The sequence below is a fragment of the Daucus carota genome, chromosome 3 (genome assembly GCF_001625215.2).
Source record: "Daucus carota subsp. sativus chromosome 3, DH1 v3.0, whole genome shotgun sequence".
Taxonomy (NCBI): Eukaryota; Viridiplantae; Streptophyta; class Magnoliopsida; order Apiales; family Apiaceae; genus Daucus; species Daucus carota.
In genome coordinates this window covers 9,179,350-9,194,044 of record NC_030383.2, presented here as the reverse complement: position 1 = coordinate 9,194,044, position 14,695 = coordinate 9,179,350, and the positions used below count along the sequence as shown (strand labels likewise).

The following is a 14,695-nucleotide window of genomic DNA, read 5'->3' as shown; positions in this document are numbered from 1 at the left end:
TTCGATAAAGATAATACTTTAGAATAAATTAAATTAAAAGAAATTAAAATATTTCTTAACTTTCCTTATCCTTTTGTCAAAATTCATTTTTTTATTCAATTATGATAAATAAGATGTATGTTATCAAAAATTTGAATGGTTTTCTAAAGGGAAAATTAATTCTAAAGTCCATGTACTGTAGACACTTTTTTTTTTAAGTCCCTGAACAATAAATGTCAATTTATAAGTAATTCAACTCTTGATTTTTTCTTATCTGGGTCCTTCCGTTAGATCTGGTTTGACGCCGTTAGTTCTTCTGAAGTTCATGAGAATCAAAGATAACTTTGAAGGTGATTCCCATATCCAAATTTGAAGCTTGAGTAATCAAATTGATCGTTTTTCAATCCCCTATCCATCTATACCATCAAAATTTAGTTTGGTAATTTTCGAATTTTGAGTTGAATATTAGTTTTCATTTTAATAGCTTTTGTTCGATTTATAATGATGTAGATTGATAGATCGTGTGATTATGAGCATGTTCATATAATTTTCGTGATTTTTAATGTTCAAATTAGCCTCGTCGGAAAATTCGAGCTCACCGGATTTGAGCTTTTCCGACCAAGTTCGTCGGAAAAACTAACGACGTCAAATCAGATCTAACGGAAGGACCCAGGTAGGAAAAAAATCAAGAGTTGAATTACTTATGAATTGACATTTATAGTTCAAGGACCTAGAAGAAAAAGTGTCTATAATTCAGGGAATTTAGAATTAATTTTCCCTTTTCTAAAACTTATTATAACTCTGACTCATCTAGAGAATATCTTAGAACAGATACTCAAATACTAAGGCTATAAGCCACATTAGTCATATATATATATATATATATATATATATATATAATTTACCATATTAAATTAATATGGATAAAGACAAAGAAAATAGGAAAGAGACTATAAAATCTAAAATTGTAAGGAAGAAGTATGAGTTTATGAACTAGTCTCTTATTCCTTTAAATTAAATTTCTCAAGATAAAAGTTCGGTACGTATTTTAAAACTCTCATATAATATATTTTTTATTTTTTAATTTTTTTCTTAAAAAAATTTAATATACAAACTTTTATTTTTAAAATTTTATTTTAAAAAATAAGTTATTAAATCATATTTTATATCATATATACATCTTAGAAAACATGTCTAAATGATGAAAACACGCGTTTAAATAATGAAGGGAATCGAAAGCAGCAAACATTAGAATTTTTGTTGAGGAGTTGGAGAGAATCGAGCACGTACGTCCAGCTACTTGCAATAATTTTGATTGTTCAAATATAGAAAAGATTCTTTTGCGTGTTAGAAACTCTTTTATGTAATTTTATTAAGATCATGGTATTAATATATATTGACAACATACGGATGAAAAGATCCCGTGATATTAGTATATGTTAGAATATTATTATTATAAATTATATATTGAATTATAAGTGTAATATATTTAATCATGAAATTATATTATATCATATACTCCAAATGTACTGTACTTATTAATTTCTATGTAATTTTCTAACTCATATAGTAGGAATTTTGTAATTTTCTTTAGTAAAATATGAAATTTTGGAGCGTTTACGTAGAAAATTATTGTTTCACAATATTGAATCTATCACTTGAAATTAATTATGCAGTATACGAGAAGTTTTATAAGCAATATTGAGGTAAAGTTTGTTGAACGTAAATATTTTGTTTCGGTGGTACGAGTTATTTTAATTATCTCTATTTTAAAAATAGGATATTATAATTATTTTGAGTTATTATAAATAAAATATATTATTTTAATATGAGAATAGATGATGTGAAATTTTAGTGTAGCCTGTTCGTCAAATACCAAACCAATATTGGTTGTGGCCTTGTGGGCTATAGTTTTCAAATAAAAATAATGTATGATTAAAGTTAACAAAATTTTACATATTATTTGTATTTTTATTTATGATATTATTTATTAAATTTTAGTTATGATTTTTGAAAACAATGCTCAACAATTTAGTGAGGCGAACTTAATGAATGAACAAAACATTTTATCACAGAAAATTCGCACTTTCTGAACTCGAATCAGAGTAGAAGAATCATTTGTTTTTGTTTGCCGACAAAAAAACTTAACGGAAATTTCGAGAGAGTTTGTGAACGACGTTCAACGTCATCAAGATCATATGACAAACAAATTGTGTAAAACATGCGGATACCACACTTGTTAAAATCTAGCGAGGGAATAAATATATGTGTACTAAAATCATTTTGCCCCCCCTCGCCCTCCCCCGCAAAAATGAATATCATGTCTGTATGATAACAAAATGTTACCAACAAAATAAAAAACACCACGCTAGGAAACTATCTCTTGTTATAAAAAAAATAACCATGAATTTTTTTTTAAAAAAAGTTAAAATTCACCAATATAGATACCATTCGAATTCATAATATAAAAGTAAAATTGGTCGAGTTTTCACTAGAATATTTAGGGGCTAAGCAAATTTTATCAAAATGATTATGAATATAAATGCAGAACATTTTCCAAATAACCTGTTTTTCTGTTAATTGACATGATTTTTGACCTGTTTTATTTGATAAAAATAAGAATGCATAAATCGTTGAAAAATTTCACATTTCTTAAATATGTTTTTAAAATTAAAATATAATAGGAGTTTAATATTTTTTTTATTTGTATAAATAAACTATTTGTTTTTAAAATAAATATGTATATATATAATTTTTTTGACTTATTTCTTCACGTATACAAGATAAGTCACATGGGACTTATACGTCAAGCAATTTAAATTTGTTGGATTGCCACCTAACCAATTCTCATTTATGCTTTCACCTATTTCATGATAATTGTCCATAATTCTACAAAATTTCGACGTAAAAAATAAGAAAATAATATCTTATAAATAACTAGTTGAGAAACCGCGCGTTGCAGCGGCCTTTAAAAATTATATTAATGATTCAATATTAATATTTGTAGAATAATATAATTTTATGATTGCCTATAAAATATATATTAATGTTTCAAAATTAATATTTGTAGGATAAAATAAATTTTATATTATTAAAATCTTGATGTAATACCAATATTAATATATAAAATTGCGAAATTGGATAATAATTCATGGTGAAAAAATGAAAATAAATTTATATACGTAATTAACAATTTAAAGCACGGCGAATCTTAATTTTATTTGTGGTTTTTTTTAAGTAATCATGTTCTTACATTGTCACATTCCTCCAATTTTTTTGGATTGATTGTGCTTGCAACAAACTTTATCTTTTTAATACTGTATAAACAACCTTCACTTATCAAGAACGACACCACCGAGTTAGAAATTAAGCAAGAGAACTATCATCAGAAAGAGGTAGGGTTGTGGTATTGAAAGAGAGGAGGTTGTGTTTAGATGATTCAAAACCCTACAGTCTACAAGGGTATTTAGGGTATTTATAAGTGCAGAGAGACTTGTGTGCTACTCTTTCTCATAATTAAATAATCTGAAACAAAATCAGATTAAAACTTTCAAGTTACTATATTCCATAAATAATTTAAAATAAAATCAAATTCTAAAACTTGTTTTTGATATTTTTCATCCAAAAATTTCAGAAAATTAGAAAAATAGAACGGAGTGATGTGAGAGACGCCCCCTACACTCCCCCGCTTCTCCTTTATATAAGTATATTGATGATTTAGGGGCGTTGACAAGTTCTAGTTATGATAATTTATTAAATTGCGGTGGAGACGACGACAGGAGGACGGAGGTAAAGTCAAGTTGGACGTGCAAATGACAGCTACTATTCTAACCCCCTTGCTCAGTACAGTTAGTTAGATTGGTTGAGAATTCCAGAGGTGACTCTACAAATATTATCATCAGTATGCGTCTTCGACCAGATTGTCACGAGTTTGAAACATTTTAAGATACTTCTTCCCTAATATTATGTGCCCTATTTTAATTATTACTACTCCCGTCCTTTTTTACTTGTTTTTGCACATAACTTAAAATGATTAAAGAACATACTTCTATTTATTGTATTTAAAATTTTCTTTTCTTGAATTAAAGTTTATATTTTATATTTTTATTCACAAAAAGAAAATTTTAAAAATAATAAGCGAAATTATGTTTTTTACTCACCTTAAGTTACGTGCAAAAAGTCAAAGTGACAAGTAAAAAGGGACGGAGGTAGTATAAACTATAAGCAAAAAAATTATTAATTATTTTAAAAATATGAAACATAAATTTTGAAAGGTGTTAAAAATATTTTCTAATAAAACAAATTTTTAAATTTTTAAATTAAATAATACTCCCTCCGTCCCAATGAATTATATACATTGGGATCGGACACAAAGACAAAAAAAAATGTAAGAAATGAGTAAAGTTAGATGTAAAATGAATAAAGTGGTAGGATCCACATATTCTTGAATAATAGATTTGAGATCGTGTAGTAAATTAGTGGGTGTAACAGTGTTTTTATTATTATATAATGGAGATAGTGAGTGTAGTAGTGTTTTATATTATAAAAAATTGTTATTTTGGGAATGTATAGAAATAATGGGATAGGACATCCAAAAAAAATTGTATAAAATTGATTGGGACGGAGGGAGTAATAATAATAAGAGACGAAGAGAGTACTGCAGTACCTAATAAATCAGAAAGGCTCTCTGCATCATGAGGCAGACAGTCACTAATCATATGACTGTTGGATCCTGAACACAACTTTAATGCACTTGTTGTAACTTGTATGAGTGTCCATAATCTTGAGTTAAGACTTAAAGGCCGCTCAATTATTGGTTCCGGTGATTATGCATGAAGGACCAGTGCTGTGTGGTTATTTCAAATTGCCGTATGCAAACGAAACCCAGTGGATTTTGCTGAGTTAATTTTTGATGAGAGAATTAGAACATCATTACTAGAATTGGGGAATGGAATTACGAAAACTATATAAAATTAAGTAAAATATTTGTTTGCTCAAAAAAGTAAAATATTTGTTATTTACTACTAGAACTATACTGTAATTTTAAATTAATTGGAATAATCAATTTCGGGTATCGGAAGGATCAACAAACACAAGTTAGAATTTTGACCTTGTCCATAATAATTTATGAATAAGCCAAATCGATCTAATCTATAATGATTTATTAATAAATAATTTTATAAAATAATATATGAATAAATGTCATATTAGTCGAAATAAATTAATTTTTGCTGAATCAAAATAAAATATTTATTAAATTTAAATAACGTATGATACAAAAATAATATAATATATGTATTTTTCATAAATATGTTATATTTTTATTCTTCACATAATTTTGGGTAAACTGAATTCAAACGTGAAAAAGATTCGTGTTTTTTTAAGTTAACTTTGAATCAATCCAAATTCTACCTGAATCTGAGAAACTCTCAAATTCTTATTTTACAGATCCAATTAATTTTGAATTGTCGGAACGAGTCTCATATGACTGGTGCCGGTCTTAATAGGTTAAAGATAATTCATTTATGGAAAGAAAAAAACGAGCACGAATCTCACACGTAAGTGAATGTTGTCGACATGAGACGCATTCTCCTTATTTTTCTTCTTTCGAAAGCTTCACTCGGTGTTCAGGCGAGTCAACCTCGTCAGAGAACGTTACGGGAGTGGCAACACTTTTTGTTCATGCATCGGATTCTTGCTGTATACTCTGGTGAATTGTTTTCATCGACTACTTTTTAAAGTGTCATATTAGTCTCATTTTGTTGCATTTGGAACAAGTCATGGGGCTGGTGGTTAATTTGGAAGTTTTGATATCCGGAAAGTCTTCTACACCTCAAAGACTCAAAGTCCACTGCTAGGAGCCTGTTTGTTTAAACATGTTTAAATTTGAACTGAAAAATGTTTGTTTGTGTGATAAGTCAAAAGTCAGTTTAAGGTTAGGAATAAGTTATAAACTGACTTTAAGTCAGAAGTTAGTTTGAGGTATTTTTTTCCAGTAATTTAACTTTTTTAAACTTTTTTTTGATAAAAATTAACCACGAGTCATAAATTATTGATAAATCATTTTTACTATTATATTTTTGATGAACCATAAATTATTAATAAATCAAAATTATTCAAACAGACATCTTAAACTCCCAACTTATCAAATAAGTGAAGTTAGATCATAAGTCAGCCAAACGGGCTCTAAGTTTCATTTGATTGGACCCTGTTAGAAATGTTATTTTAGGGAGAAACTGAAATCTTAAAAGATAATACATTAAAAGGTTACTAAAAGGTTATCATCTGTCATTCCAAGACTTGATTCGATCCTGACTCACTCGAGAATTTATTAGAACAAATATTAATTTATAAGCCTATAAACTGTATATGTTAAAAAAGAAAAAAGTCGCGCTTAATATAGAACCCATCCTTAAAATGGAAACTTAAATACACTAAAATTCTGCTGCATCCTAAATTTTAAATAGATCAGGATCTAAAATTAAATACATGTCTTTTTATATCGTTGTGCATATTTAAATGTAATTTTAAAATATAATACATAAACACAACATTTTCTGCATATGCAGTTCTGCTGCAGAACCCTTATTAATACTTAGGATTTTAAAGCTGAGGGTTTAAGAAGGATATGACCCTATATTAAAATATATAGACTTATCCTCTTTTATCAAATTCGAGATTACTCAAATTAAAAAATTCGAGATTACTCAATTAGAATTTTAAAAAATTATCAAAATATTCAAGTATTCAATTAGAAATTTAAATTATGCTACTATCTTAGGATAAAAACATTTGGGCCACTATGCTCAGCTGGAATTTCACAAAATAAGATTTTAATTAATAACTGATATAAAATCTAAGATTATTTTGGCACTTTCCAAGCTAATTAAATAAATGAAATGATATTGCCACAAAAAAAAAAAAAAAAAAGGATTCATAATTTCATGTCACATCCACCCCTGTAAATCATTATTCCACCTGCTCGTGTAATATAAATATTATATATTAGAATTCTGCACAAAGTTTTTTTGTAATAATGCTGCGTACTCACCAAATCAAAAGGCTAAATATCAAGTACTCCCCAGCCCGGGAGTAACCTCCCTAATTCGGACATCCCTGCCATACTAGTATACTACTGACAAAGTTTGGACATATATCAAACTTTTCAGTTTTCACATCCACGTTGCGCTGATTAAACCCCGCTAATAATTTGCACGAAACTCCACCTAAATACACCCTGTATAGTAAACATTCCGACCTTCCACTGGCCAATATAATACAGATACGACAATTCTTACCCTAATTTTGAAAACAAGCATTATAAAGGCACACTTACAATTCTATTTTATTAAAAAAAAAAAAAAAAAAAAACCCTTCTTTAGACTACTCACGGATCACCGCCATATAGCATACAGCTGAATCACTGTTTCCGGAGCACCTTTGTTCGCTGTGCGCGGAAAGAATCATGTTGAGTGAGTAGCATGTGTTCTTGATGCCCATATACCGAAAACAAGAAACCAGAAGATAAATAAGATTGCCCAATATCGCGCAGGTCCATACTTGATTCTTGTTAGAACAAACTGCATGTTCCAGTCACAGTCAGAATACATAAGATTAACTACAAATCTAAGCCTTTAAGTGAGTGTACGAACTGGAATATGCGGAGCTGAAATATGCCAACACAAGAAAAGCTCACTAAACAAGGGAACAATATTTATCTGCTTACACACATGTTCCCTCCATCTCAAATTATTTTCAACCGACATAAATCCTTAAATTTGGCATACCTACTTATAGAGAAATTCATTGCATTTACTTTGTAATGTACCTAAAACTGTAAGAAGTGAAAAAGAAAATTCGGACAATATATATTAAGATAAGGGGCATGCATTTACTTGCTTGGATCAATGTTATTTACCAACAAGCAATATGTATGAACATACATAGGTTATCTTATATATACCGTAGTGCCGTCACTCGACAGTTAGAAGTTTAAATCTCCAGTGACAGTATATATAAGATACCTCTTTTGATTATTATATTTGTTATATTATTTAATTTTACAGATGTTTGTGGCTATTGACGAAGAACCTGAGACACCACCTCACCAACAGCCTCTGATACGTCCGAGTCTGGCTTTGCTACGGATATACATGAGATGATTGAGAGCACCCCTGCTCAGGCACCTGTCCCACCTAGTGCCTATCCGAGCCTGCTCCTGTATTGGCCGAACCTTCAGCATTACCTAGGCCCCTCCCTGAGTCTTCTTCGGGACCTCAAGACCTTTTGGTAGGGATTCTGTCGAGTTCTGGGCACTTATGAACAGGGTAGCATTCGAGACTAGGAACCGTGTTGTAGTGTCAGATGGAGTGGGAATTTAGAAGAATTTGGTTGCTTTATCGATTAAATGTCATCTTATCTATAAATTAACAGTTTTCTGCTTATATATCATTTATATATGTATATTTATTTGTCTTTGATGAATCCGCGCATTTCGCGTTGCGTGTTGCGCTTATGCTCTAGGGGCCTTTGCGCTTCTGTGCGCATATCGCGTTTAATAACACTGGGAGCCTATGACCAGTGATCCTGTAGAGGAGGCTCGGAGGCTTGCGAGGTTGATTACTTGGATGCTATCAGGGTTGAGAGCACTGCGTGGAGATCAGATGAATTAGTGAGGGGTATGTCAGACAACCACTCCCCCAACAACAAATGTAGAGAGAACCACTCAGAATCCAGAACGCCAACTCCGTGTGGACCCTACCGTAAATCAAATTTTACAGATTCTTCAGCAACAAACATCCGCGATAGCTCAACAACAGAAACCATCTGCTCAAACAGGAGCAGCTTTCAAATCTTTTCAAGCTGTTTATCCACCAGAATTTAAAGGTACTGGGGATTGGGGACCCGATAGAAGCCAAGGCATGGCTTAAGGAGATTAAGGAGATGGAAAAGGCATTCGCCTTAGTGAAGGTAGGAGAAGAACAGAAGACAGAATTCGCTAGCTATTTTCTTAAATCAGAAGCTGATTACTGGTGGGAATCCACGAGGGTCTTAGAAGGCAAAGGCAATATTTCATGGCGTAAATTCACTGAATTATTTCTTGAAAAATATTTTTCTAGTTATATGCAAGACCAAATGGAGATTAGATTCTCCAAATGGAGAATAAATTCTTGGAGCTAGAAACAAGATAATATGAGCATAGCTGAATTTTGTATGTGCATACGTACGTATGTAGCAGATGCACACTTTGTTAAAAGGGATGCTATTGTAATTTTAAGAGATCTCAAAAGCCGCCAAACTCTCACTCCAAAGTAAATTTCAGTCTCTACTCCCCTCCCAACACTCTATCCACACATAAGTTGCATCCTGCTTTAATGCCTTACAAGATTATCAATATAAACTTCCTGGCTAAACCATCGTAGTACTCAACATTTCAAACAACATTTTCTATTTTTTTTTGGCAACTTGCCCAATCGCTACATACTTTCTTTATAGCTGCTATCTCAGCATAATTTATCAACATATATACATTATAGATGTTATGACATACAATTTACTCCACAAAACAGATTTAATTAAGCTAGAAATATATGAACTTCTGCTCTTGGTCAAAGCAGCAGTCAACAATCGCAAACCTCTATTTTCTATCTGTGTTTGTGCCAAGTTGGATCTTCTCATATGTCATATCCTTATGTTGCTAATATATGTTCTCATATTATTCACTGGATATACATTTAGAAATTTACATTTCATGCATATTAACATCTATCATGCTCATATTATATAAATATTTGATAACACAGATCAATTAGATGCAAGCATGAAAGAATAGTCGATAACTTACAAAGCGGAAGAATACTACAACTGTTAACGCACAGATACCTCCAAGAAGGATATGAAGACCACTTTTGGCAGTTTTCTGCACAATAAAGCATTAACATAAATACAATTTAAAAAGAAGAAAATAGTGAGAATTCTGGATATCGATACACTTTAAATCTAGAATACAAAACCAACATCATTCATCAAGGAATTATTCCTTTTTTTCGGGTAGGGGTATGTGATATAGCCTCACGAATGAGGTTGATTATGTATGGCAACCTAAGCCTCTTATATCTGTGTTCTATTACTGCTTTTATCTTAGAAGTTGTCTGGTTGGGGACCTGGGAACTCATCACAAGCTAAAAAATCATGCAGCTGCCAATTAAAATGAGCTGAACAGAATAAAACTTGCAAACAATCCTTACAAGAAAAAACATAATGTCAATCTAATATGCATTGCAACATGATCGAACAAAAATATGTTATGACCTGGCATTGTCTTAACTCTTAAACACCAAACAAAACAGTCCAAGTAAAATTTTCTTTAAACTTTTGGGATGTAAATTTTCTACAAACAAACGATTTAAAAATAAAAATTGTTGGACAAAACTCTGGAATATTGTATAGTGTGTGTGTGTGTGTGTGTGTGTGTGTGTGTGTGTGTGTGTGTGTGTGTGTGTGTATAGAGAGAGAGAGAGAGAGAGAGGAAAGAAAGAAAATTTGATATACTTGCCCAGAAAATTGTACAACACACAAAATTGTAGATGCATGTAACAAAAATTAGGTAAACCACAAAGCCTCAAAAAAATGTTGCAAGTCATATATGAAAATGTATATATGAAGCCTTTCCCACACAAAATGATATATATCTGTAGGTATGTCAGTATGACATCAATATATAAAAATTATTTACTTTAAGAATACCTTTCCAACGCGAGGAGCAATCAGCCATGCTAATGTAAGAGTAAGCAAGCCGGTGGCAAGAAGTATCCCTGTACCCTCGACAGCCCATTTGGTAGCAGAATTCTCAGCAGGAGTGACTTCTTCAGCAACAGCATTAGAAACTTGTTCAGAACCCTGTGAAACTGTCGTCGAGTAGTTGTTATTATGTGGACCAAACCAGAGTGATATTTCACTTAGTCGCTGCCTCCGAATGGCAGCAAGAGCATCGGGATCTACACAGGAACTTGTCTGCACATTTTCTGGGTATGGTATTCCATTGGCGGTCCTTTCCCTTAAGGTTTCATACTCCTTCAGAGAAGCTACAACCTTTTTCAAGTCTGTAACATTAATATTCTTTGAAACACGTCCACATATTTCACAAACAGTTGATCCATGATTCACAAACCATTTGAGGGCACAAGCGTAGTGTACCAGAGCGAGATCATTTTTGCAAGCACATCCCAGCTCAATTAACACATCTCGATTGTAATCAAAACCCTTTTCTATATCAGTATTACAAATGAAGACCTCGCCATCAGGACTGACAAACTCCACGAATCCAGAATCTTTTTTACCATCTTTGGCACAAGTGTCACTTTCAGCATCCTTTAAAACATCTTTGCAATCAAGCTTTAAATCTTCTTTTCTTTTCTGTGAGTTCAATACTGGGGTGATACCTAAAAACTCCAAAGCAGCATCACCCCTTTTGTCAGATTCAGCACACTGACACACACGACAGGCAGCTAACCCAGCCTCCTTATCTAGACTAGGGCGTGATGTAGAATAAACTGTCAGCTCTTCAGCCCTACCTGAAGACAACTGTTCATCACCAACCCCAGTACTGATAAGTTGTGGAACATTCTCCTTACTCATTAGAGCGATTGAGGTTGCAAATTAAGAATATGAATCTCATGCCTGTTCAGAACAGCACAGCTTTAATGGTCCAAGTCCAGGAGGTCAAGTTCATAATATCTTCTGAGCATTAATATGAAGTTGCATAATAATTCTGGCCAGGGGAAGATTATCTTCAAGAAAATAAGCAGACACAATACCACCTCCTTAAAAAAGAACAAGTAGTGCCCATATATTCATCTGGATGGCTACTGCTGCTTAAAATAAGGAGTGAAATTCAAATATATTAGATTCACATTTCATTATACATAAGAAAAAACTATCTATCTTTTTATAAGCCGATTAATACTATTCCTGCCTTTTTGTTGTAAATAATCATTTCTCCTGCCTTTTTGCAGTTAAAAAAGCATTTCTTCTGCGACCATCTCATTCTGACCTCATCCCATACTTTCTAACCGAACCGAGCCGAAAATCCAAAATTATATCAATTTTAAATCCTTAAGAACAAATCACCAAACGCATCCACAAACACAGTTCCAAACATAAAATGTCATACCGATATTACTTCTTGATAGTTTATAGCTAAACCTAGCAACAAAAAGTAACTACTAAAACCCAAAAGCACCCAATAATCTTCAACTCACTGCAGCATCAGTAGCAAAACACACTAAAAACCCTAATTTAAAAACATACACATAACAGCAAACTGTTACTAGCATCAATTAACCTAAAGTATATAAACATATGATGATATGAATCAAAGGGTCATCAAAAAACCAAAAATCTTGCAACAATTTCATGAAAAACGTCATGCTTAATTATCATTAACTACAGGTATAATTAAAAAAAAGTAGGAGAATTGAGATTTGAGAAGAAAAGGTTGCGAATTCGGTTAACTTACACTGTGAGATCCAAATTTATCTGTATATAATTGTGCTCTTTTCTTGAATTCTTCCTCTATCTCCCAGAAAAGGATATCACTTGTAAAGCTTATGTGTGTGTCAGTGTGTTTTATGTATGACTGCCAAGTACTGAGCCTCGACGACCAAGAAACTAGTCCATCCGTCCTATTTAATTCTATACGTTTTTTTTCAAGGCGCATTTTAATTCTTTTATAAAATATAATTTTATAATTTATTTTTAAAATTTTTTCACTGAATAAAAATATAACATTCAAATTTTTATTAAAAAAAAATCTTAAAAATAAGTTTTAAAACTATACTTTATGAGAGCACTATAATCCGCACCACGTCTCCGTCCCTCAATATATATAACTCAGGAGGCCGGAGGCCGGAGAGAGTATATATTTTCTAGTGTCAAAGCAAGGCTCGACAAAACAGAAAGTATAAAAAGTCGGACTTAGTTGGTGAAGCAACCATCATTGATGGTAATAAATTTAATAATATTTTTTAAATCATATATATTAATATAATTATATAGAGTATAAATTTATAATCATATAAGATCAAAAGATTAATGATTTTTTATAACACAAAACATGTTTTTATATACATATATAAGTCCGATCATCTCATATGTAAACTTGAATTTGATTGAATCTCTGAAAAAAGATATTATAAATTTATATAATTAGAGTTTATAAGCTAATATTGAAAGAGTGAAAGGTAATAAAAACAACTTTAATTTATGTGTTTTGTCATTTCCGTGATTTTGTTTTATTTAAAATTAAATTTAAAATTTAAAATCAAAATTTACTTTCTGTTTTTAAATTCTTTAAATTCACTGATTTTTGACCGACTTTTTCCGATTAATCCCGACTTTTGAATGAGTAAACCCGATTTTGACCGATTTTCGATAAAAATGATTTTTTCACTGATAAACGCTTAGTCGATAAACGCTTAATCGAGACGGTGGCCGACCGAACAACGATTAATCGGCGATTAATCCCGATCAATCGCCGAATTTTAGAACACTGATTTTTCTAATAAAATAAATGTTTTTTCATAGTTTTTTATTTTTTCACAACCATAATTTAAGGTGAAGTTTAATGGATTGTTTTTTTTATGGATTTTAATGAATTGTTTTTTATTTTGATTTTTTTGTGGTTTCTTGATAAAATGTCGCAAAGTTCATAGGATTTAGGAACAATACTTCAAAATCTTATGGATTTTGTTGGGATTTCAAAATACTTAAAATACACCGAAAAATACCACAAAAATCCACCATTTTATAAAATCCACAAAAACCAATCAACATTTGAATACCATCAGATTTTAATGGATATTAAATAATCCCAATTGAATATCATCGGAATTTAAAGCATAATTTAAAATCCTAATTGAATACCACCAGATTTTCAAAAGATATCATTTATGATATTTGGTGTATTCAATTTGGATTCTAAAAAATGTATCATGATATATGGGTATTCAATTAGGATTTTAAAATTATGTTACAAAATCTGGTGGTATACAATCTCGATTTTAAATTATGCTTCAAACTTATTGGTATCCAATTGATATTATTTAAAAATTAATAAAATATGATAGTATTGAAATGTCGATATTTTTTTGAATATCATAAAATGATGAGTTTTGTGAAATTGTTGCATGTATTTTAATTTTTTTTGAAATCCGAGTATAACCCAATGAAATTTTGAAGTATTATGTTTGAATCCTAAAAATTCAATATGAACTTTGTGACATTTTATTAGAATTCGGATAAATCAAAATCATACCGAAACTATTAAAGTTAATGAATTATTTATAATTTATTAAAATCTCATCCGAATACCATTTTAATCATATATGTTTGAATATTTAATAATTGTCAAAACGACATAAAATCAAAGTGAGAGTAATATTACCACAGATAATGACAATCGAAATTTGATTAAAATCCAAATGATACCTCAAAGATCACAATAAATCAATGCTCACCCCAAACCAACAGATTGTGTATTTTTCTTTTACCGTAATCCAAATAATATCTCCATACAAGACATCTATTTAATATGTTTTCGGGAGATCTTTTTAATGTATTTCAACCGTGTATTAAAAGTAAATATATTCATGTAATATTAACTCATTTCCCCGAAATAAAGTCCACAAAACCCAAACTAATTAATGCATCGAATAAA

General features: G+C 30.8%; 1 protein-coding gene across 3 annotated transcripts; it reads right to left on the bottom strand.

Moving 5' to 3' along the window:
• Positions 1–6,958: 6,958 nt before the first annotated feature.
• Positions 6,959–12,640, bottom strand: LOC108215067 (uncharacterized). Of its 3 annotated transcripts, none has more exons than XM_017387400.2 (4): positions 12,497–12,640; positions 10,726–11,849; positions 9,824–9,898; positions 6,959–7,559 (listed from the first exon to the last, which is right to left on the bottom strand). In XM_017387400.2, the coding sequence occupies exons 2-4, from the start codon at positions 11,614–11,616 to the stop codon at positions 7,443–7,445; spliced, it is 1,083 nt and encodes a 360-aa protein (XP_017242889.1). In that variant the 5' UTR covers positions 11,617–11,849; positions 12,497–12,640; the 3' UTR covers positions 6,959–7,442. The 3 variants fall into 3 exon arrangements, with proteins under 3 accessions (XP_017242889.1, XP_063946519.1, XP_017242887.1); XM_064090449.1 differs by having other exon boundaries at positions 10,726–11,846; positions 12,497–12,638; XM_017387398.2 differs by having other exon boundaries at positions 7,336–7,559; positions 9,862–9,898; positions 12,497–12,624.
• Between the last annotated feature and the right edge of the window lie 2,055 nt (positions 12,641–14,695).

Coding starts and splice junctions, on each gene's coding strand:
- LOC108215067 (XM_017387398.2), bottom strand. CDS start 11,616: ATGAGTAAGGAGAATGTTCCACAACTTATCAGTACTGGGGTTGGTGAT. Junction 9,899..10,725: donor TTGCTCCTCGCGTTGGAAAG/GTATTCTTAAAG, acceptor TTTATTGTGCAG/AAAACTGCCAAAAGTGGTCT. Junction 7,560..9,861: donor TCTTCATATCCTTCTTGGAG/GTATCTGTGCGT, acceptor TGGAACATGCAG/TTTGTTCTAACAAGAATCAA.